Source organism: Lepus europaeus, chromosome 9 (genome assembly GCF_033115175.1).
Source record: "Lepus europaeus isolate LE1 chromosome 9, mLepTim1.pri, whole genome shotgun sequence".
Lineage (NCBI taxonomy): Eukaryota > Metazoa > Chordata > Mammalia > Lagomorpha > Leporidae > Lepus > Lepus europaeus.
The window spans coordinates 30,436,198-30,460,206 of NC_084835.1; the positions used below are offsets into that span (position 1 = coordinate 30,436,198).

Here is a 24,009-nt window from a genome sequence, read left to right on the forward strand (position 1 = left end):
TTGAAAATACTAATAATTAAATGATAATGAAACTACCGGCACCCTGGGTTCTAGTCCCGGTTGGGGCGCCAAGTACTAGTCCCAGTTGCTCCGCCTCCAGTCCAGTTCTCTGCTGTGGCCCAGGAGGGCAGTGGAGGATGGCCCAAGTGCTTGGGCCCCTGCACCTGCATGGGAGACTGGGAGGAAGCACCAGCTCCCGGCTTCAAATTGGCGCATTGCGCCGGCCGTAGCGGCCATTAGGGGAGTGAACCAACAGAAGAAAGACCTTTCTGTCTCTCTCACTAACTCTGTCTGGCAAAAAAAAAAAAAAAAAAAGACTAATAACACTAACAAACCTCTGATTAAAATGACTAGTAAAAAAATAGAGAAACCAGGAGAAGGCCCTGGCTCCTGCCTTTGGTTCAGCGCGGCGCGCTGACCACGGCAGCCATTGAAGGGTGAACCAACGGCAAAAGGAAAACCTTTCTGTCTCTTTCTCTCACTGTCCACTCTGCCTGTCAAAAAAATAATAAATATGGAAAAGTGATTATAGGAGACACTAAAAATAGACTATATAAATTATTTTATCCTGGTAAATTTGAAAGCTTACAAGAAATGAACAAATTCCTAAACAAACAAAAGCATAATGTATAGAAATTGATCCAAGAAACCAAAAACCTTCTCTACTATGATTGAAATCAATACATTTAAATCATTCCTAAACAAGTTTTGCAATTATGTTCTCTGTAATAAGATATAGTCTACCCTCCATATCCCTGAGTTGTGAATCCATGATTTCAATCAACCTCAGAGCGAAAATGTTCAAAAAAACAAAATTCAAAATGTTCCAAATAGAAAAATTTGAACTCGCCACATTCCAAGCACTGTGCTGAATCCACTAGAATAAAGTGATACGCACATCTGTTCTACTGAAGAGTCTCACCATTACATATTTCTTTAGTTTTTCTTCTGCCTTGATCATTGTTTGCCATATATCTCATTTGTGTACTACTCAGGCCTACAAAGTCTGTATGTTCTGAACATGTACAGACTTTCATTATTCCATGAAAAATACAGCATAACAACTATATGACATGTATATTGTGTTAGGTACTACAAGTGATCTAGAGATGATTTAAAACATATGGGAAAATATACGTAAGTTACAGGCAAATACTGTGCCATTGTATGTAAAGGAATTCAATATCCATGGAGTTTGTTATCAGCAGGGGGTCTTGGAACTAATACCTCATGAATACCAAAGGATCACTGTACATCTACATCTTGCCGAACTACCTAGCTCATTCTGAGAAGCTAGTATAAAAACATTCATGCAAGAAATAGACAAGGATGATGTGAAAGAAATTTCAAGTCAACCTCATTCATCAACAGTGACCCAAATTTCTAAACAAAGCATTCAATTAAAATGTGACAACCATTCTTTAATAAAAAAAAAAAAGCTGGGCCGGCGCCACGGCTCACTAGGCTAATCCTCCGCCTGCGGCGCCTACACTCCAGATTCTAGTCCCAGTTGCTCCTCTTCCAGTCCAGCTCCCTGCTGTGGCCTGGGAAGGCAGTGGAGGATGGCCCAAATGCTTGGGCCCTGTACCCACATGGGAGACCAGGACGAAGTACCTGGTTCCTGGCTTTGGATCGGCACAGCGCGCTGACCGTAGCAGCCATTTAGGGGTTAACCAATGGAAAGGAAGACCCTTCTCTCTGTCTCTCTGTCAAAAAAAATTTATATAAAAAAAAGCAGGCCTCAATAAACACTTTTAATTCCACATTAGAGATTCTACATTACACAGTAACTCAAGAAAAAGAATAGTATATGGGCCAGTGTCATAGCACAGCAGGTTAAGCTGCTGCCTTCAATGTCAGCACCCCATATAGGTGCCAGCTCACAACCCAGCTGCTCCACTTCTTCTTTTTAAAACATTTTACAGACAAAGAGGGGGAAAGACAAAGACAAAGGTCTTCCATTCACTGGTTCACTCCCCAAATGGCCACAATGGGCATAGCTGGGCCAATACAAACCCAGGAGCTTCTTCCAGCTCTCCCATCTTCTACTGCTTTCCCATTCCATAAACAGAGGACAGGATTGGAAGAGGAGCAGCCAGGACACTCTATTACAACAGCATGGGCCCCCAGGCTGCTCCACTACTGTTGCAGCTCCCTGCTAATGCACCTCGGAAAAGTAAAAGAAGACAGCCCAAGTGCTTGAGCCCCTGCACCATGACAGACCCAGAAGGAGTTCCAGGATCCTGGCTGTTGCAGACATTTATCTGGAGAGTGAACCAGCAGATGGAAGATATCACTCTGTGTGTGTGTGTGTGTGTGTGTCTTCCTTTAACACTACCTTTCAAATAAATAAAATAAACCTTAGGGGAAAAAAAGAGCCTGCAGCGCCGGCTCGAAACCCAGCTACTCCACTTCCCATCCAGCCCTCTGCTATCGCCTGGGAAAGCAGTAGAAGATGGCCTAAGTCCTTGGGCCCTGCACCTGCGTGGGAGACCCAGAGGAAGCTCCTGGCTTCTGGCTTCAGATCGGCACAGCTCCAGCCGTTGCGGCCAATTGGGGAGTGAACCAGCAGATGGAAGACCTCTCTCTCTGCTTCTCCTCTCTCTGTGTTACTCTTTCAAGTAAAATAAATAAATAAATCTTTAAAAAATGGCATTATCTGTGTAAAAAATTTTCTCCCTCTGTACTGGAACTTCCCACATGTACGTGATCTCATCCGTTTCTTTTCACAAGAAAAGAAACCATCAAGGCAGGCATTTAGCTTAGCAGTTAAGCCTGCATCCTGTATCAGAATGCCTAAGCTTGAGGGGCTGGTGCTGTGGCTTAGAGAGTAAAGCCACCACCTGCAGGGAGGGTCTCCCATGTGAGTGCAGGGATCCAAAGATTGCTTTTCTTGGCAGGATAGCAGGGAGCTGGATCCCAGGTACAGAACTGGTGCCTACTTGGGAATCTGGCATCTCAGGTACCAACTGTACCACAATGCCAGCCCTGAAATAATGCTGTATTAAAAGCCACATATTGGAGCCAGTGCCGTGGCTCACTTGGTTAATCCTCTACCTGCGGCGCCGGCATCCCATATGGGCACCAGTTCTAGTCCTGGTTGCTCTCTTCCAGTCCGGCTCTCTACTGTAGCCCGTGAGGGCAGTGGAGGATGGCCCAAGTGCTTGGGAGAACCAGAAGAAGTACCTGTTTCCTGGCTTCCGGTCAGCACAGCGCCGGCCATAGCACCCATTTGGGGAGTGAACCAATGCAAGGAAGACCTTTCTTTCTCTCCTGTCTGTCTATAACTCTACTTGTCAAAAAAAAAAAAAAAAAAGCCACATATTGGGGCTGACAGTGCAGGGTCCCACTTGGGTGCCAGTTCAAGTCTCAGCTGCTCCATTTCTGACCCAGCATGGAGACCAGGAAGAAGCACCTGGCTCCTGGCTTCGGATCGGTGCAGCACCGGCCTTAGCGGCCATTTGGGGAGTGAACCAACGGGAAGGAAGAACTTTCTCTCTGTCCTCTCTGTCTCTCTCTCTGTGTTTATAACTCTACCTGTCAAATTAAAAAAAAAAAAAAAAAAAAAGTCCCATATCGGGGCTGACAGTGCCAGGTCCCACTTGGGTGCTGGTTCAAGTCCCGGCTGCTCCACTTCTGACCCAGCTCCCTGCTAATGCATCTGGGAAAGCAGCACAGGATGGCTCAAGTCTTTGAAGACCCAGTAGAAGCTCCACGCTCCTGGCTTTCGATCAGCTCAACTCTGCCAATTGCGGCCATTAGAGGAGTCTACCAACGGATAGAAGTCCCCCCCCCCCCCCTTTCCATCTGCCTTTCAGATAAATAAGTAAATCTTAATAAAAATGCCCTGGCCTGAAGCGCCAGCATCCCTTATGGGCAACGGTTCTAGTCCCAGCTGCTCCTCTTCTGACCCAGCTCTCTGCTGTGGCCTGGAAAAGCAGTAGAAGATGGCCCAAGTCCTTGGGTCCTTGCACCCGCCTGGGAGACCCGGAAGAAGCTCCTGGCTCCTGGCTTTGGATCAGTACAGTTCTGGCTGTTGCGGCAAATTGGGGAGTCAACCAGAGGATGGAAGACCTCTCTCTCTGCCTCTCCTCTCTTTGTGTAACTCTGACTTTCAAATAAATAAATCTTTAAAAAAAAAAAAAAACCCTCAAAACTTGGAATAGTTACTTCCCTTCCCAGCAACCACCTGATCTTCAGCTAAACGACAGATACTGGCATCATATATTCATTTTCCATTTACTTCTCCATCCATCACAATCTGATGTCTGACCCAATCCCTCTGCCTAAACCAGTGATACTCTATCTATTAAACTGGGTTCCACTGGAGTCGACACTGTGGCATAGTGAGTAAAGCCACCACCTGCATTGTTGGCATCCCATGTGAATGTTGGTTCGAGTCCCTGCTGCTCCGCTTCTGATCCAGCTCTCTGCTATTGCCTGGCAAAGTAGTAGAAGATGGCCCAAGTCCTTGGGCCCCTGCACCTGCGTGGGATATCTGGAAGAAGCTCCTGGCTTCGGATCGGCTCAGCTCTGGCCATTGAGGCCATCTGGGGAGTGAACCAGCAGATCGAAGACCTCTCTACCTCTCTGTAACCCTGCCTTTCAAATAAATACAAAAAAAACTTTAAAAATAGTAAGTGAAAAAAAAATTGGGTTCTACTTAGTAAATATCCCTTACAGAAGTCTCTTCTCATTATTCTTACTATTCTCATCAAATCACTGGGACCCACTAATAAGTACTCTACTTCATCTCCCCTGTTCAATTTATTTTCTAAGAAAGAGTGAGCAAGCAAAGATTTCAAAATACAGATCTGATTATGCTGCATACATACTCAACGCCCCATCCCACTTTATTTAAACTCTTCAAAACCCACTGCTCTTAGAATCAAGTTCAAGCTCTCAAACATTTTAACATTGCCTGAATGATGCTGTATTATACCATACTGGCTCCACCTGCTACTCCCTCCAACTACTCTAGTGTTCTTTTATCTCTTCAAATTCTTTTTTTATCTTCATATATGCTACCATATCTGCTGAACAAATGACATCTCTCTGAATATTCATCTATCTTATAATCCAGGAGAACAGAGTATCTTTGTCTTCCATACTATATGCCCTGCGTAAGAAAGTGATTCTCAATATACATATTGGTTGACTATTACATTCATAATCATAAAGTTTAAAAAACGTACTTCATGGTGAAGATTAGTCTGTAGGTCTAGTGACATGGCCAAAAAGAGTAACAGAAGATATAGTAAAACATGGTTAACTAAGTGGTAGCAATAAAGAGTATTCTGAGAGGCAAGATAAACTGAAATATTAACATGGACACTTACTAATATGCACATTTCTTAAAGAGAATGAGGAAGACTTTAAAACCTTTGACTCACAAGCTTTTCTTTCTCTAGTTTTTGCAGTAAATTCTCCATGTTACTTCCAATTCTTGTCTTTTCTACAACTTCATAAAGGCTGCAGTACATTCCATTCTTCAAAACTGATGAGGAAAAAAAAAGTAAATATCTAACTGAAGTCTGCTTCCTACACATTTTAGTAAAATCATATTACTTTACCTTCATTTGGGCCTAAGTACGTTTCCTTATAAAACAGTGCTGGAGGGATTTTCTGTTTCAGATGATCAATACTCATAACTGTTTCAACATCTAACTTCTCAGGACTGAAAGAAATCAAAAAAGTATGTTTGCCTCGCCTGTATTTTTAACTCTAGCAATGTTACCTCTTTGTTTATCTCTCATAGTTACAAAAATACTTGAGGGAAACAGAAGGGCGTATTAATATCCCATCTTTATTCTAAACAGAACTTTAATATGTTAAGTCCAGATGTCCATACACAGGTAGACAGTTTGGCAACAAAAGCCAGAAGCTAAACCTTTGTGCCAATTTTACTAACTACAAAGATTAAAGAGTTGTCATTTTAGAGTGGTGATCACAAAATACTATTTTAGACTTTTTTATTCCAACATACATTGCATATAAAACTCTGTATATTTTAACCAAACTCACTGCATCAAACTTCCATCAAGGAGCTGGTACCTTATAAATCTATTATATTCTATTCAAGTTGCTAAATGAGAAACACATCTAACTAGGATAAAACTTTGAAAAATTACTTCTCATATTTAAAATTACTAGAAAAAAAGTTGTATAACATAAATGTGATCCCACTAGCAACCACCAACTATTTTCTTAGAATGTAACATACTTACAGCTTGATAGGCAAAAAAGCTCGAGTGGGTGACCTCAAAGAAATGTAACAAAGAAGTTTTCCTTTATTTAAAAGCTGTCCTTTCCATAAGGTGTAGTTAAATTTATCTAAATAAAAAAATGACACAGCTCAGTCTCTTAACAGCTCAAAGAATTGAATGCAGGTTTATTAGAAATGAGGGAAAGAATTTAGAAACAAGGCTTTTAAGCAGAAAATTTAAAAGATACGTATCTACTTAAAGTTCAAATGTTATCTTTTCCTCTAAAGAAAACACCAGCTACAAAGAATGATAAATTTATCTGTCACTAGCAGGCGTATGACCTAGTGGTTAGGATGCCCATGTTCCACGCTGAAATACCTATTTTCAGTACCTGGTTCTGGCTCCTGACCCAAGCATCCTGCTAATGCAGACTCTAGGAGGCAGCAGCAATGGTTCAAGCAACTAGGTCCCTGATACCTACATGGGAGGCCTGGATTGTGTCTAGTCCCCAGCTTCCTGGCCCAGCATGAGCCACTGCAGGCATCTGGGGAGTGAACCACTGATGGGAGCTCTGTCTCTCTCTGCCTCTCAAATTAAAAAAGGGAGAGGTGGAAAAGGGGGAAAAAATCTTCCCTTAAAATAAAAATTTAAAAAGGGAAACACTTCACAATCTTTTCTTACATCTATTTATTCTTTCAATTTATTTAAAGTAAAGAAATGTAAAAATCTTACCTACGTTTCTATCCGCATTAAAGCTGTTAGATCTACAAGTAAATTTTTAAAAAGAGAAATGTTACTGATTGAAAACATGAAAGTTAACATTTAGGACCTTGATGTAGTATTTTAAAAGGCACACTGCACAAAGTAATTAAACTCTTCTTCCAAAAAGGAAAAGCAATTGAGTTATTCATTATAAAATTTAATAAATCCAAGTCTTGTTAAAAAGTATTTTACTCAAATTGCCCTATCTGTCCAAACTTAGGGGAGCTTTTCCCAAAAAAAGATAATAAAAAGAGACATATTCTACATGTATTTATATGTATTCACTCATCACTACATACTTAATAAACTCTTATTATTTATCAGGCATAATTTTTTTAAAAGATTTATTTATTTATTTGAAAGTCAGAGTTACAGAGAAAGAGAGAGAGGGAGAAAGAGAGGTCTTCCATCTACTGGTTCACTCCCCAACTGGCCATACCAGATGGAGCTGCACCAGTCAGAAGCCAGGAGCTTTTTCTAGGTCCCCTACGCTGGTGCAGGGGCCTAAGGATTTGAGCCATCTTCTACTACCTTCCCAGGCCATAGCAGAGAGCTATGGAGCAGCCGGGACTTGAACCGGCACCCATATGGGATGCAGGCAGCGGCTTTACCCTCCACGCCCTTATCAGGCATAATTCTAAGTAATAGGATTTCAGGGATAAACAGAATTAAGTCCCTGCTTTCATAGAACTTACTATCTAATGAGGAAGACAGACAACACAGGACGTACATAGTTACCAGATGATGGTTTTAATTTCTATGGGAAAACAGAGACATAAGTATATAGGAGTAAAAATCATCATCATCATCATCATCATCATCAAGGCAGGTGCTGTGGCATAGTGGGTAACAACTCTGCTTGTGACACCAACATCCCATATGAGCACGGGTTCAAGACCTGGCTAGTCCACTTTCAAAACAGCTCCCTGTTAATGTGCCTGGGAAAGTAGCAAAGATGGTTCAAGTGCTTGGGCTCCCGGATCCATGTGGGAGACCCAGAAGAAGATCCTAGCTTTGGACTGGCTCAACACCAGCTGTTGTGGCAATTTGGGGAGTGAACCAGCAGATGGAAGACCTCTCTCTCTGCCTCTTCCTCTCTGTAACTCTTTCAAATATATAAATAAATCTTCAAAATAAGAGATGCTTCCGTAAATAATAGGAATATTTCATAAAATGCCTTAGCTGTAGCTGTTTCTTTTTTTTTCATGTGTATCTGTATATATTCCAGAAATTTCCAAATTGTAGCAAAAACCCCAGCCTTCAATTGCAGGTAAAAGGAAACAGAAGCCAAGTTATAGAGTGGTCCACTATAGAAAGTCTATCTAGGCAGGGGCCAGCACTGTGGCTTAGTAGGTTAAGCCTCTGCTTGCAGCACCGGCATCCCATATGGGCATCAGTTCATGTCCTGGGTGCTCCTCTGCTGATTCAGCTCTCTGCTTACAGCCTGGGAAAGCAGTGGAAGATGATCCCAGTGCTTGGGTCCCTGTACCCGCGTGGGAGACCAGAAAGAAGCTCCTGGCTTCTGGCTTCAGATAGGCTCAGCTCCGGCCATGGCAGCCATTTGGGAAGTAAACCAGCGGATGGAAGACCTTTCTCTCTGTCTCTCCCTCTGTCTGCAACTCTGTCTCTCCAATAAATACATAAAATCTTAAAAAAATAAAAATCAGAGACAGCCTTATGATATTGTCACCTTTAAAGAGAGACATGAATAAACTACACACATAAATGTGGAAAGACAGCAAATGAGCAAATGCAAGGTATTCACTGCACAGACACACAGCAATGTTCTGTCAATGCTTGAATGAAATGCTATGGAGGGGGGCCGGCACTGTGGCACAGCAGGTAAAGCTGCCATCTGCAGTGCCAGCATCCCATATGGGTGCCTGTTCAAGTCCCGGCTGCTTCACTTCCAACCCAGCACTCTGCCACGGCCTGGGCAAACAGTGGAAGATGGCCCAAGTCCTTGGGCCCCTGCACCTGCATGGGAAGACCCAGAGGAAGCTCCTGGCTCCTGGCTTCAGATCAGCACAGCTCTGGCCATTGCAGCCATCCGGTGAGTAAACCAGCAAATGAAGACCCCTCTTTCTCTCTCTCTCTCTCTCTCTCTCTCTCTCTGCCTCTCCTCTCTTTGTGTAACTCTGACTTTCAAATAAATAAATCTTTTAAAAAAATGCTATGGAGGTCAACAGACGGGATCAAAGAGGTGGCAAGGAAAATAGCCAGTCATCAGTGCTAGGGGTGCAACCTCTTAAGTGCTACAGGTCTTTTAAAGATCACTTATGAAAATATATAATATGGATTATAAATAGTCTTTTAAAAATGAAAACAGGGGGCCAGCATTATAGTGTGGTAGGTTAAGCCTCCGCCTCTGGTGCCAGAATACCACATGGGCGCCCATACATGTCTGGCTGCTCCACTTCCAAATCAACTCTCTGCTAATGGCCTGAGAAAGCAGTGAAAGATGGCCCAAGTGCTTGGACTTCTGAACCCATGTGGGAGACCTGAAAGAAGCTCATGGTTCTGGACTTTGGATTGGCCCAGCTCTGGCCACTGTGGTCATCAGGGGAGTGAACCAGTGGATGGAAGACCTGTCTCTCCCTCTCTCTTTCTCTCTCTGTAACTCTGCCTCTCAAACAAATAAGTAAATCTTTTAAATAAAAAAAGACAAAGGAAACATAACTGTTTGGATATTCTGCAAATTAGTACTTGCGACTATGTAAGGTTCCCAGGGTTCGTTCACTGACACCAAAAAGCTCCAATGATTTAAAAGGAAAATAATTTGATGTAGAAAATTGATAAAGATGTCAATCTCAAAATGGCCTTAAATGTCATGATATGTGATTTTTAAAAAAGATTTATTTTATTTATTTAAAAGACTTATAGAGAGAGGTCTTCCATCCACTGGTTCACTCCCCAAATAGCCACAATGGCCAGAGTTGGGCCAATCCAAAGCCAGGAGCCTAGAGCCTAGAGCTTCTTCTGGGTCTCCTATATGAGTGCAGGGGCCCAAGGACTTGGGCCATCCTCTGCTGCTTTCCCAGGCACATTAACAGGGAGCTGGATCAGAAGTGGAGCAGCCAGAACTCAAACCATATGGGATGTCAGCACTGAAGGCGGCACACCTCTACACCACAGCGTCAGCCCCAGTATGTAACTGGCATTGTGGTGTGATAGGTTAAGCTGATACCTGAGACATCGGCTTGGGTGCCAGTTCTCCCTGCTAATGTGTGAAGAAAAGCAGTCTTTGGACCCCTGCACTCACATAGGAGATACCCCGCAATGGCTTTCCAGGTTCCTGCCTTTGGCTATTTCTATCCCCGCCTGTTTCACCCATTTGGGGAATAAACCAGTGGATGGAAGATCTCTTTAACCCTGCCTTTCAAATAATTTTTAAAAAGCAGTATTTCTAAATCAAAATGAATCACATCATTTTAAATATGTATAGGTACCCAAAATAAATAGACATTCCTATATATTTCTCCTATATTCCTATAAATTAACTTATTCCATTCAACTAAAACATTTTGTGGAAGCACCATGGGAAAAAGGAGGCAACTCCTTGGTATTTGGTCACCTTGTCTAAGAGCTTATAAGAAAACATCAATGGTACTCAATACTTGCTGAAAATCAGAATCACCTGGAAGCTTTTAAAAACTACACATGCCTAGGTTGCACTCTAAATATCGATTTAACTAGTTTGAGGTGAGGCTGGGGCATCTTTAGTAAAAATTCCCCATTTCCAGGAGAGCTAACACATATATCAAGTCTTACTTTTTTTTTTCTGTCTCTCCCTCTCGCTGTCTACCAAGTCTCACTTTTAAAAATTGCCATTTACTCAACTACACAAATCTTCAATACCAATATAAAGACTTTAATGGGACCAGTGTGATATAATGGGTAAAGTCACCAGATACAATGTCAGCATCCGAATGGCACTGGTTCAAGTCCTGGCTGCTCCACTTCTGATCCAGCTCCCTGCCTGGGAAAGGCAGCATAGGATAGTCCATGTGCTTGGGCCCCTGCCACTCACACGGCAGATCCGGAGGGAGCCCCTGGCCCAGCCTTGGCTGTTGCAGCCATTTGGGGACTGAATGAGCAGATAGAAGATCTCTGTCTTTCTCCCTCTCTCTGTAACTCTGCCTTTCAAATAAATAAAAAGAGGTTAACCACGTGAGGTTTGAGTAAATTTTAGTTGTATTTTCAAAATGTCTGACCTTCACCATGAATTTCATCATAAATAATTAAGTATCCAACTAATTTCAAGAGAAATTAAAAAAAAAAAAGAAAGTGATCCTCCTAACTCAGCGGCACAGGCTCTGTAATAAATCACCCATGTATGTATAAAAGTCATAAGTCTTACCTTGCTGAAGTTGCAAACTTTGGTGATTGTATATCATCTTTATAAGTAAAAGACACAACTGCATATGGACATACGTGTCTAGGTCTTCGCCTTAGTTCATCAAAGCCATACTCATAAAAATAATACTAAAAATTAAAAAACGCAGAATTAAAAATGCAGGAATTAGAGTGGAACCATGTATTTATATCTGAATTCTAAGAAACAGAAAATCATTTAGGCACCTCTGACAAATTTTTTTTAAGCTCCATTTGTCAATTCAACAAATATAATTTGTATTCAATACTCATTTTGATGTAAAAGATTCTGCTTCTGTGTATCAGCTCTCAGGGTATGATCAGACATTCCAAAAGTTTACTTCTAAAGGGTTGCCCACTGGGCATGTCCAACATATTTCCTAATAAGCACATTAAGAGTAGAGTCTAGGCTCCCAGGTAAACCTAGAAAAGCCAACTTGACACAAAAAGCAAAATACTAAAGATACCATCTCCACCAAATATAACTATCATTTTTATTATTTCAGAAAAAAAACTTATCAGGATCCAACTGCAAATAAAGCAGAAAAGGAGATGTAGAAAACAATACACTCATAGGTGACAAAGGCAAGCAACTCTCTTCCCATAATCCACCAGTCTCTTCCCTTCACCTACTCACCACATTCATTAAGCTAGAGTTTTGTGACTTGCAGACTAGTATCTTTCACTTAAAAACACTTCTTGAATTTATAGAAAAAGCAGCATTGTCCCTCAAAGTCCATTCCCCTAGGAAACAACTGACTTCAATAATGCTGCTGTTACTGCAAAAATGCCTCAAAATCCTTTTAAAGTCTAAAGCCATTTTACAAGTTCTCCTAGAAAAAACCAGTAATCCCTTATAGTTATACCTCATATCTACCAATACTACTATTGTCCAGAAGGTTATCAAATGAGTCAACTCCAGATGACTGGTAAATACTCAACAACTGGTCGTCCCCACCGAGATTCTTCAAGAAGGGAACAAGAATCACATGCTTTAAACAAAGTAAAAATTAAATAAAGAACATTTCCAGGAACATTAACATCATACTTTCTGCACACAATTCATTTGAATATATATATTTTTATGATAAAAACAGTAACATTACTGTCAAATCTCATTAAAGAGTAAAATTCATTTTAAATGCTTTAAACCTTTAAATGCTTACTGTGTTATCAATTACACCTGAATAAAACTTAAAGCAATTAATTCTAGGTATGCATCTTAAAAAGTGTTAATAAAGAGAAAATGTCAATAATATAAAATGTTATAAATTAAGATATTTCAAAAGGCTTCAACTTTACCTTGAATGAAAAGTACTATTTTAAGAGGCACTGTCTTTATGCGCCCAGAAAAGTCAGGTTCCAAAATGAAATGAGATGTGTTGAGGGCAGCTGTCATACAAAAATCAAGCTAAAGACACAAACTAAATGCAGGGAAATTTAGATTAAAGAATCTGAATATTAGCCTGTAGGCTTGAGGAGTGACTCGGCCAACCTGGAAACACTGAACAAACAGTAGTGAGAGACACTGAGGCTGGCAGAGTCTAAAGGGTGTGGTAGCAGAGGGAACTGAAAAGGAGACATTTAAGGATTTGGTAGCAAATAGAGATGAGGTCTTAACATTAAAATAGATCCATCCAGGCACCTACCTGTGTAAGCTCGTAGGCTCTGTATGCCAAAAGTGATGTAATTCTACAAGCATTCTTCGACACATGACATTCATGCTTTGGTGTTGGGTCCAAAGCACTTTTACTTAACATAGATTCCAAACTTTTAACACCCATGGGATCGTATATACTCTTTATTTTACCCTAAAACAAACAAAATCTTTTAAGTGTTCACCTAATCCTAATTATTAACTATATCACATTTATATTATACCATACTTCGTTGCATATAGATCACCTATACTGTATCAACATTTTTTTTCTTTAATGCCTGGTCAATATCCAGTACTTTTTACCAATACTGAAGCAGTACAAAAATGTTAACCATAAAAAAACGATCTGAATTTGTTTAAAAACAAGTAAATAAAAATTCTATAAAATGTTCTTCATTAACCTAAACTATAGTAACACCTTATCCTCCTCCTTTTTCATTCTTTGGAAAAAAAGCAAACTTAATACAGTTAGCTTAAATCAAAGACAGCAAATAAAAATCACTCTCAAAAGTACATTCATATACTAAACACCAGTAAACATGGAACTCTAATGGAATTCCTAAAATATTTGGGGTCAATAAAGATCCAAATCAAATGCTACCTTTGATACGTGTAATAGGAAAGTTAAAATTACCTTCATTATTTTAAAAATAATAACATCACCCACTGCCCCAGCTTCCAAAGGATTAGCTTGCAATAAATCAGCATACCTACAAAGATAGATACCTAATGAAGAGGAGAAAATTGAAGAATTTTAATAAGTACGACATGAGCACACATACACAAAAAGAGTATTTACCCTAATAAGAGATAAAAGCTTTGATACTTTTTAAAGCAATTTAAGGATAATAAAGATAGTTGATATTAAACCAAAGCAAAAAAAAAAAAAAGATACTAATCACATTTTTCAAAATCACTAGAACAAGACATTTTTTAAAAATCTTTTAAATTAATCTTCTAAGCAATCAGAAGTATGCAAAATCAGAAACCAAAGATAAAAAATTGGTTTTACACCTCAGAACCTGATACTAGTCTCTTTTTCTGGGAATATGATAAAATGCATATGAATTTAATTATTAGGACTCCAGAATTACCCAAGATAATACATTAAACACAACTTACTCTTAAGTAAATATAAATGAAAAAAGAATGATTACCCATGGAAGGACTGCCAAGAATTGTTATTTTGGACTGGCCCACCTGTAATCCTTTTTCACATATGCTTTGCACCTAAATAAACAAATCATTTTTCATCTTGCAGTCGTAACAGCATTAACATGAGAAAAATTTATAAACCTGTTTTAAATAAAACCTAAGATTCTAAACTATATATATAGAGGTGTATACACATGCACACACACACACACATATATATATATATTCTACATTACAGCAATTTTATATAACAACTTATGACTAAATACCAATGTGAAACTGACTGACTTCCAAAGCAACCATACCTGGATTTCATTTATATTTATGCCAGGTCTGATACTCTGGGAATTCCTAACACTCATAATCATCCCCTTTTAAAGAGAATTAGAACTAGCAAAATATTCAAATAAAAAGTCTACTAAACACCTTCAATTAAAAGGGAAAAATAGGCCGGCGCCACGGCTCACTAGGCTAATCCTCCGCCTTGCGGCGCCGGCACACCGGGTTCTAGTCCCGGTCGGGGCACCGATCCTGTCCCGGTTGCCCCTCTTCCAGGCCAGCTCTCTGCTGTGGCCAGGGAGTGCAGTGGAGGATGGCCCAAGTGCTTGGGCCCTGCACCCCATGGGAGACCAGGAGAAGCACCTGGCTCCTGCCATCGGGTCAGCGCGGTGCGCAGGCCGCAGCGCACCTACCGCGGCAGCCATTGGAGGGTGAACCAACGGCAAAAGGAAGACCTTTCTCTCTCTCTCTCACTGTCCACTCTGCCTGTAAAAAAAAAAAAAAAGGGAAAAATAGAGGCCGGCGCTGTGGCACAGTGGGTTAAAGCCCCAGCCTGCAGCACCAGCATCTCATTTGGGCACTAGTTCAAGTCCCGGCTGCTCCACTTCCAATCCAGCTCTGTGCTATGGCCTGGGAAAGCAGTGGAAGATGGCCCAAGTGCTTGGGCCCCTGCATCCGCATGGGAGACCCAGAAGAAGCTCCTGGTTCCTGGCTTCGGATCAGCTCAATTCTGGCCGTTGTGGTCATTTGAGGAGTGAACCAGCAGAATGGAAGACCTCTCTTTCTGGCTCTACCTCTCCCTGTAACTCTGCCTTTCAAATAAGATAAAATAATTCTTTAAAAAAAAAAAAAAGGGAAAAAAAACACAAGCACATATAATTAACAATATGTTTTTTAAAATTAATTGAGATAGAAGGGGGAGGGGATGCAGAGAGCTCCCTTTGGTTACCTCATTCCCCAAATGCCATCAATAGCCCAATTCAACCCAAGTCTTCTACATGGGTGATCCCAACTACTTGAGCCTCCCAAGGTCTGCACCCAGCAGGAAGCTGGAATCAGGAGCCAGAGCTAAAACTCAAACTTAGGCACTTGAGCACACAATGCCTCAACTGGTATCTTAACCACCAATCAAACATTTACTTGAAAACAATTTTTTTTAAAATACAGAGATGAATTAATTATCAAACCAATTCGAGGGGGAAGAAAACAGGGTTACTACAAAGAAAAAAATCAGTACATTTAAAAATTATGAAACAATAAGCTAAATTATTTCTTCTACTTATATATCCAAACAGTAATAACTTATAATTATCAGGTATAAGGCTGAATAAATACAAAATTAGTACCTTAAAATGGAACCATCTTCAAATTATTTTATAGAGTTAACTTACCTGGTATCGATCAACCATAAGAAATGCATAGGATTCTGAAAGTTCCTTATCTAAGCGACCATCAGACTTCAGTTCTCTTCGCTTTTCTGTAAACTAAAGAAAACTGAACTTGTAACAACTCCTTAGCTTGTGACTACATATATATATATATATATTTTTTTTTTTTTTTTGGACAGGCAGAGTGGACAGTGAGAGAGAGAGACACAGAGAAAGGTCTTTCTCTGTCGTTGGTTCAACCTCCAATGGCCGCCGCATCGCACTGATCCGAAGCCAGGAGCCAGGTGCTTCCTCCTGGTTTCCCATGTGGGTGCAGGGCCCAAGCACTTGGGCCATCCTCCACTGCACTCCCAGGCCACAGCAGAGAGCTAGACGGGAAGAGGGGCAACCGGGACAGAATCCGGCGCCCCGACCAGGACTAGAACCCGTGTGCCAGCGCCGCTAGGTGGAGGATTAGCCTGTTGAGCCGCGGCGTTGGCCCTGTGACTACATATTTAAAGCTAAAAGTTTAAATAATATTCTTTAAGAAATCCCAAGCCTCTTAAAGTAGAAATTATCTTTTCTCTCCCTGTACTTTCTGTCCGTCAATCTTCTTTTTTACTCATACAAGCCAGATGAGCATTTAATGTTAATCACTTTTAACTAAATTTCCACTAAAAATTTACCACTCCAATTATCTCATAGATTATACATTCACATTTTAATTATCTTTGTATCTACATTTTCAATAATACTGTGCACTGCCTGCAGCAGGTGGTTTAATAAATCTGCACTGAACAACCAATTTCTAGACTATAAACTCAATTAGGAAAATGAAAACTGGGGCCAGCACTGTGGCACAGCAGATAAAGCTGTCACCTGCAGTGCTGACATCCCATATGGGCGCCGGTTCAAGTCCCAGCTGCTCCACTTCCGATCCAGCTCTCTCTGTGGCCTGGGAAAGCAGTAGAGGATACCCAAGTGCTTGGGTCCTTGCACCCATGTGGGATAACCAGAAAAAGCTCCTGGCTCCTGGCTTCAGATTGGCACAGCTCTAGCTGTTGCGGCCATTTGGGGGGTGAACCAGCAGATGGAATCTCTCTCTCTGCCTCTATTTCTCTGTAACTCTTTCAAATAAATAAATCTTTTTTAAAAAGAAAAAAAACTTTCATTTCTTTTAACTGGATGCCAAGCACATAAATATATGGCACATATTTACAGGATCAAAGAGTGGCTTGTTTTATTACTTCCAACTTTAAGTCATCCTAAAAAGCTGGCTTTTCCAAAACACAAATAGATAAAAATTCAAATATAGAATATCTAGTATTTTATATTCAGTACTCAAGCCATTTCTTTTCTTCAACAATTAATGAATCTTCAGGCAAAATTTAAAAATCTCTATCATACATAATATCATACATACCATGAAACCATTTCAAACTACCAAGGTTTTTTTTGTTTTTTGTTTGTTTGTTTGTTTGTTTTTTTGACAGGCAGAGTGGACAGTGAGAGAGAGAGAGAGACAGAGAGAAAGGTCTTCCTTTTGCCGTTGGTTCACCCTCCAATGGCCACCGCGGTAGCGCGCTGCGGCCGGCGCACAGCGCTGATCCGATGGCAGGAGCCAGGTGCTTCTCCTGGTCTCCCATGGGGTACAGGGCCCAAGCACTTGGGCCATCCTCCACTGCACTCCCTGGCCACAGCAGAGAGCTGGCCTGGAAGAGGGGCAACCGGGACAGGATCGGTGCCCCGACCGGGACTAGAACCCGGTGTGCCGGCGCCGCAAGGCGGAGGATTAGCCTAGTGAGCCGCGGCGCCGTCCTCAAACTACCAAGGTTTTAATATTCTCTAGGAGCCAGTAACATTAACACTCCTTAGGGATCTTTTCAAAGTTAAATTTTGTAGCAATGGGTTCAACTTATAAAAGTACAAAATAATATTTCACATCCATTATAAGCAATGCACATTATTATTTTTAAACATCTCATTTGCCCTATCTCAGAATTACATATGCTAGCTTTTCCTAATTCGAAACTCAGAGACTATTCTAATTTGTACATGAACATGTTCATTAACATGTTCAACTGCTCTCCTTTGCTCCCAGTTTTTCATTAAGATTTCCACTAATATAACAACATATCCAGCCACCAGGAAATAACTGCATAAAAAATTAAGCACACCCAAAACACACACATTTGATTTCATTAACCACCTTTGCAGTTAGGCATTTACTTAGATTACCTCTTATTAAAGAACAAAAAGCTTCATGAACTTACAATTAAACTTATATTCTAAGGTATTCCTAGGCTTACGATTCATTTTCAGGACAAGAAATCACACAGTAGCAAGAATTTAACATAGCAAATGAATTCATTACAGCAACAATGTTTAGGAAAAAACAGATGCCATCCAAAACTTGTTTTCCTTTCCTACTTTGGCTTGCTTAAAGCTTTACGATTTCTAGAGAAAAAGACTTCTTCTGCTGTTATCTGGCTCTGATCAGAATCTTACAGTAACTACAAATTAATACATACCTCCTTTTCCAAGAGCTCATTATGTATCAAGCAAGCACGTTTGTAGTTAAAATTTGCTACTGAGGTTGGTTCAAGGTAAGATGAATGGAGAATATTTAAAACATCTTCAAATTCTCGAGAGCCTGAAGTTAACGGCTGGAAAAGTGCTACAATAAAAAAAATCAGTAATTTTAAGATTACTCCATAATAAATGTAGCTTCTTATATTTTTGTGGGTTCATCTAACTTTAAGTAAAAGTTAAAGACATCAAGCCTTGTGACATGCAAAAGAACTACTTATTAAGAAAAATGAAGAGGCCAGCATCCCATATGGTCACTGGTTCAAGTCCCAACTAAGCCAGTTCTGCGCTAAGGTGCATAAGAAAGCAGTGGCAGATGGCCCACTTGGGCACCTGCCACTCACATAGGAGACCCAAGTGGACAACCCCAGCCGTTGTTGCCATCTGAGGAGTGAAGAAGCAGATAGGAAGTTTCTGTTTCTCCCTCTAACTCTTCTAACCTATATTGACCAGTTCCTTCAACTTTGACAATATGAAACTACACACACAAACAAGGTGGTTGCAATTTTGCATAACCTATGGGAAGCTATATTAGGCTACCTGAATTGCTTAGACTCTAATAAGAACCTGTGCATGTACTGTTTGTCTCAATTTAGATGTCTAGGATCATGTATTTCCTCAAATCAAATGCTAACACCATAAAGGACAGCATAAAAATTTTACAGTTGTGTGTATAAAATATTTTTACTAAAGTTGGAAATAATAAAATACACTATATCCAAATATCTTCTTATAGTTATTTTTTATAACAACTTATTAAAATGCAAACATGTGGAGCTTTAGGGTTAGCCCTGAATACAAACACCAGACCTAACGTTTACTAATTTTGTGAAAAACGCTGTGCAATTAAGTTGCTTAACCGGACTATAGTTCAGTTCTCTTATGTGCAAAATGCTATCCTATTAACTATTATATGCCATATACCATCCATGTCACAGCATCTAAGTTTTTATTCCCCACGTCCCATCCATTCTACATCCCACCTAATTTTTAGAAGATGTAAATCAAATATCCAGCTTAGGGGTAGGCATGTGCCCATTAGTTAAGATGCCTGCATCCATATCAGACAGCCTGGGTTTGATCCCAATTCCAGCTTCCAGCTAATACAGACCATGGAAGGCAGCAGCAATGGCTCAAGTAAATGGGTTCATGCAATACTGAGTTCCTGGAGCTGTTGCAGGCATTTAGGAAGTAGGGAGGGAACCAGTAGCTGTGAGCACCCTCACTCACTTGGTCTTTATCTCTGGCACTCAAAAATTTTAAAATTCAATGTGTTCTTTGGGATTACTGATCTAATAACTTCAATTTCCACTTTATGCATGACATATTTCAATTTACTAATATACAACATCACCTATACATACAAATTTCCCCCAAATCAAAAAGAAATCTCTTAAGTTTCACTGTAGATAGAACTACTCATGTTATACCCACTACCTTAATTTCTTCAAAGACACTTTTTAATAATTGTCAACAAATGTCATGGTCAAAATGCTCTTCAGCCACTAATTAAACATTGCTCTATTCTTACATACTCATAAGAGTAAGGTAATAAAATGCAGCTAACAATTTGTTTTTCCTATATTTTCTACAGCAGACTTTAACAAACACCAACGTCAAATAACAGATTCATTCACTTACAAAATCACACATTTATATATATATATATTACATAAGTATCTGTAAAAAATGTAGATTTCAATTACAAAATGTAAAATACAATTGGGATTGCACATTTTAAAAAAAAGTCAACATTAAGTATAGTAATGCAATAAAAGATAATGGATGGCTTTAAGCAAGCTCAACAACAAAAAAAAGCCATCAAATAGCAAGACTACTAAACACAGAATGTACTACTCTAAGGTATCTAAAATGTACCAAGAAGTACATAGCTTCAAATTTCTATGAAATTTTACAAGCCTATATAAAAAGAAATTAGTTAGTTAACCTGCCCCAATACTATTTCCATCACCAATGCAACTGCCAAACAAATTTCTGTTGACATTCAAGTTATTCCCAAAAACATACTTAACATTTCCATTTCATTCCAAAGTCAACTCTTGGGATCATGTCAAAGCACCCAAGAAGACTGTCAATAGAAAAAGGATTCTTCAGAATGTAAATACAGAAAGGTTTTAGGTCTAACAATAAACACCCATGTTCTAGGTATTTTGTATTTCAAATGTCTCAATGGCTTTACTAAGCCAGAGTCAGAATTTGATTTTTTCTAATGATGATTTCAACAAAAATAAAAGTATGCTATTAATTACCTTTAAGGATTTCAAGTCAACATGCTATTAGAAACTAAGTTCCCATTCTGAATATATATTCCTTTGTGGTCTTTCTATGTAAGAGGTCTCTTAATACTGCACCTATCCTAATGAATACATCTTGTCACTTCTTTTAAATAAAGTATACGCACAGCACAATCTCAAGTATGAGGCAGCAATAACCAAATGGCTATCCAAATGGGGAGCACATTTTATATATAAATCTTTTCATATGTGGAAGTTATCCAATATTCTGGACGTTTTTGTACTCTGTATTCTAGTTATTGAACCTAATCACTAGCGAGTCATTACTACTTTTCAGAACTCAGAGCTTCACATGCAATATCTCATTTGATCATCAAAAGTACACTATGAAGATCAATGTGTTCACTTCTCAAATGAATCTAAGATAGGTAATGGTTGGCCTAGTCCAAGGCTTATATCATTAATGAATGAAAAGGGCCACTGGAATTCAAAATCAAAGGATTTGGCTCCAAATTTCTTCAACTAAAATGGAGTTAGAATCTCCAATCATGTGAAGAGATGGGGAAATGTGGTTGTTTTTTCACTTTGTAAATCAGGAAATCACATATATGACTTCAGACAAAGGAAATTTTCTATAAAGAACAAAAAACTTGACTCCTAAGGCTCTTTCAACCCTCACATCTTATTTCAAATCTTTTAATTTTTTTTTTAATTTTCCTGTAGAGATTACAGGACCAAAAAATCCTACCACTTACTTGGTTTACAAATACTACAGCAGTATCAACAAAAGTTCTTTCACACATTAAGAAACTGAGTCTTGCTTACTTGAAGGATTTCTATTAAATGTACAACAGAAGGCAAAGTTGATTTCCGATCATACAAAGTTTCCCCATTGACAAAGTGATTATAGAAGTATTTTATGAGACTGAGGAACACAGAATTAGAAGAGCATTTAGAAATTTCTAATTCAGATGAGGAAACTGATAGTATAACAGAATGAGAACTAGAATTCCAGTCTCCTGACTTCCAGCCATACCACCATGAATTGTTTTTTCACTAATAGCCTTATAAACATATTCAAGAACTGAATGTTACATTTAAGCCATTGGCACAGGCACAGATATAACAGGTCAGCAAATAGTAGCTTGGTTCGTTAATCAAAGAACATTTTTCTCAGGTTTACCAATTTGGTGTTACTGTAGACTTTTGCATAGTATGTATATATGAAAAAACTATCATATATAAACAAACTAACCCTTAAAAATAAAACTGGACCACTGCTATCAAAACATACAAGTTGGTAATACAAAGCATACAAAGCACAAACAGCTTTCTGATTTAAAGTAACCCACGGAGGAGTAAATAGTCACCAAAAGGAGGCCAGGGATAAAGATGGTTTCCAAGTCTTTCTGAATCCAAAACTAATGGCTGCTGGATAATGATTACAATATCTCTATCCATGTGTTCTTTGAAATAAAGATATTAAAAAATCAACTTTCTTCCATCTAAAAATGTTTATACTTATTTATATTTATATTCATACTTTGGGAATGGGGAATCTCCTTTATCAACAAGGCTGAACACAATGAATTAGGAATGAATACACTGGCAGAAATCAAGAGGAAGTGGTACATATATGAAACCTGACTTTTTGGACCAAGGACAAGTCAAAGTAAACTCCACTTCATTACCTAGAATTTACATGCACCATCAAATGTTTCATGTGGATGAATAGGTTCTGCCTAGAACTCCCTATTGGGTTTACTTCTACGTAGGAAGATCAGTCAACAATACGCAACTATTGAAAGACCACGAATATTTCCATAAAAAAGACAATTGCAGGCCCAGCACTGTGGCGTCCTCAGCTAATCCTCTGCCTGCAGCACCGGCATCCCATGTGGGCACCAGTTCTAGTCTGCTCCTCTTCTGATCCACATCTCTGCTATGGCCTGGGAATGCAGTAGAAGTTGGCCCAAGTGCTTGTCCCCCCACCCGCAGTCATGGGAGACCCAGAAGTTCCTCGCTCATTGCTTCAGATCAGCCCAGCTCCAGCCATTACAGCCATTTGGGAAGTGAAATCAGCAGATGGAAGACCTTTCTCTAACTCTACCTCTCAAGTAAATAAATCTTTAAAAAAAAAAAACAAAAAACTTCAAACTCTGTGGGACAAGATGGAGGTTGAGAGAGATAATTAGCCATTAATTCTCATGGATTAAACCAGTATGGAATCCACTGCATGAAAGCAGTTTGTTTTTGAGACTCCCTTGTGCCCTAAAGAAAATATTAACCAGTAAATATTTCCCACGAGGTAAATTACCACTACTCCATTTCTCAAAAACTTTGGAGGGAAAAATTCTGTCATAAGTAAATTAAAACAGGTAACTGTATTTGATAATTTACTAAATTTACTGATGGCAATAGTACAACTACTAACAAAACACAACTGAGGTTAAATATGACTGTCTTTACATTACAAGAAATAGCCCAACCAATAAATAACACAACATAATCAAAATCAGTAGAAATTACACCCTGTAAATAAGTCATTTAATCTGTCAGCATTCATTAAATGTATATACAGTGAACACAATTTCTCAATCTTAAAATCCCACAAGGATGAATAAATGGTTTTCATTTTTAAATTACAAACAAGTAAAATCAAAAGCTAACCTAAAACGTTACAAAAAAGAAAAAATGCTACACTATTGAGTAGTGGTAAAAGCACTCCACATCTAAGTTTAAATTCCAGCTCTATCATTTACTAACTGTGATTATGAACATGTTACTTCTCAGTACTTCACTTTCCTCATGTGTGAAATGGAAATGGTACCTATCACACAGGACTTTAAGATTTCAGCTAATGTACGTAAAGTGCTAAGAATCTGTCAACATAACTACTCAATTACAATAGCAGTATTCTGGATGCTTTGCTATTGTCAAGACCAAGAAAGGAACTCTATGGGTCACTTTACACTTTTCTTATTTTTTCCATTTAAGGTATAGCAATTCTTAAGTCTTAATCTTAATTTCACTGGAAAAGCAATTAGAGGTCTGCCATATTCTGATACTAAGAAGTTCAAGCAAATCTGAAAATCAACTGATACCCTCAATAGTAAGATTCATGACTATACATATGTGTATTCAAATACTATACATAAGAGGAGTACCTTAACCTTTTAAGTCTTCCAAGAGATGTTGGAATGGAGTGTGAAACTTGCAGCTTCTGCTGTCTGATGAAGCATTTTTTTAATTAATGAAAGAGTTGAAATTTTCTATGACATTTCATCAGTAAGCACTAACTTCTCTGTTTGGACAGGATAAAATTCAGTGATAAAATATCTGCTTATTTAACTTCTTACAGT

At 39.2% G+C, this 24,009-nt stretch overlaps 1 protein-coding gene across 1 annotated transcript in view; it reads right to left on the reverse strand.

The window, feature by feature from the left end:
• The window catches only part of TASOR (transcription activation suppressor), a 51,658-nt gene that overhangs the window by 25,171 nt on the left and 2,478 nt on the right, over nucleotides 1-24,009 (reverse strand). Inside the window, 10 exon segments of the mRNA XM_062201111.1 lie at nucleotides 5,394-5,497; nucleotides 5,574-5,677; nucleotides 6,228-6,333; nucleotides 6,939-6,970; nucleotides 11,329-11,453; nucleotides 12,992-13,153; nucleotides 13,637-13,728; nucleotides 14,160-14,232; nucleotides 15,828-15,920; nucleotides 18,335-18,480. Of these exon segments, the coding sequence (XP_062057095.1) occupies nucleotides 5,394-5,497; nucleotides 5,574-5,677; nucleotides 6,228-6,333; nucleotides 6,939-6,970; nucleotides 11,329-11,453; nucleotides 12,992-13,153; nucleotides 13,637-13,728; nucleotides 14,160-14,232; nucleotides 15,828-15,920; nucleotides 18,335-18,480 (1,037 nt within the window).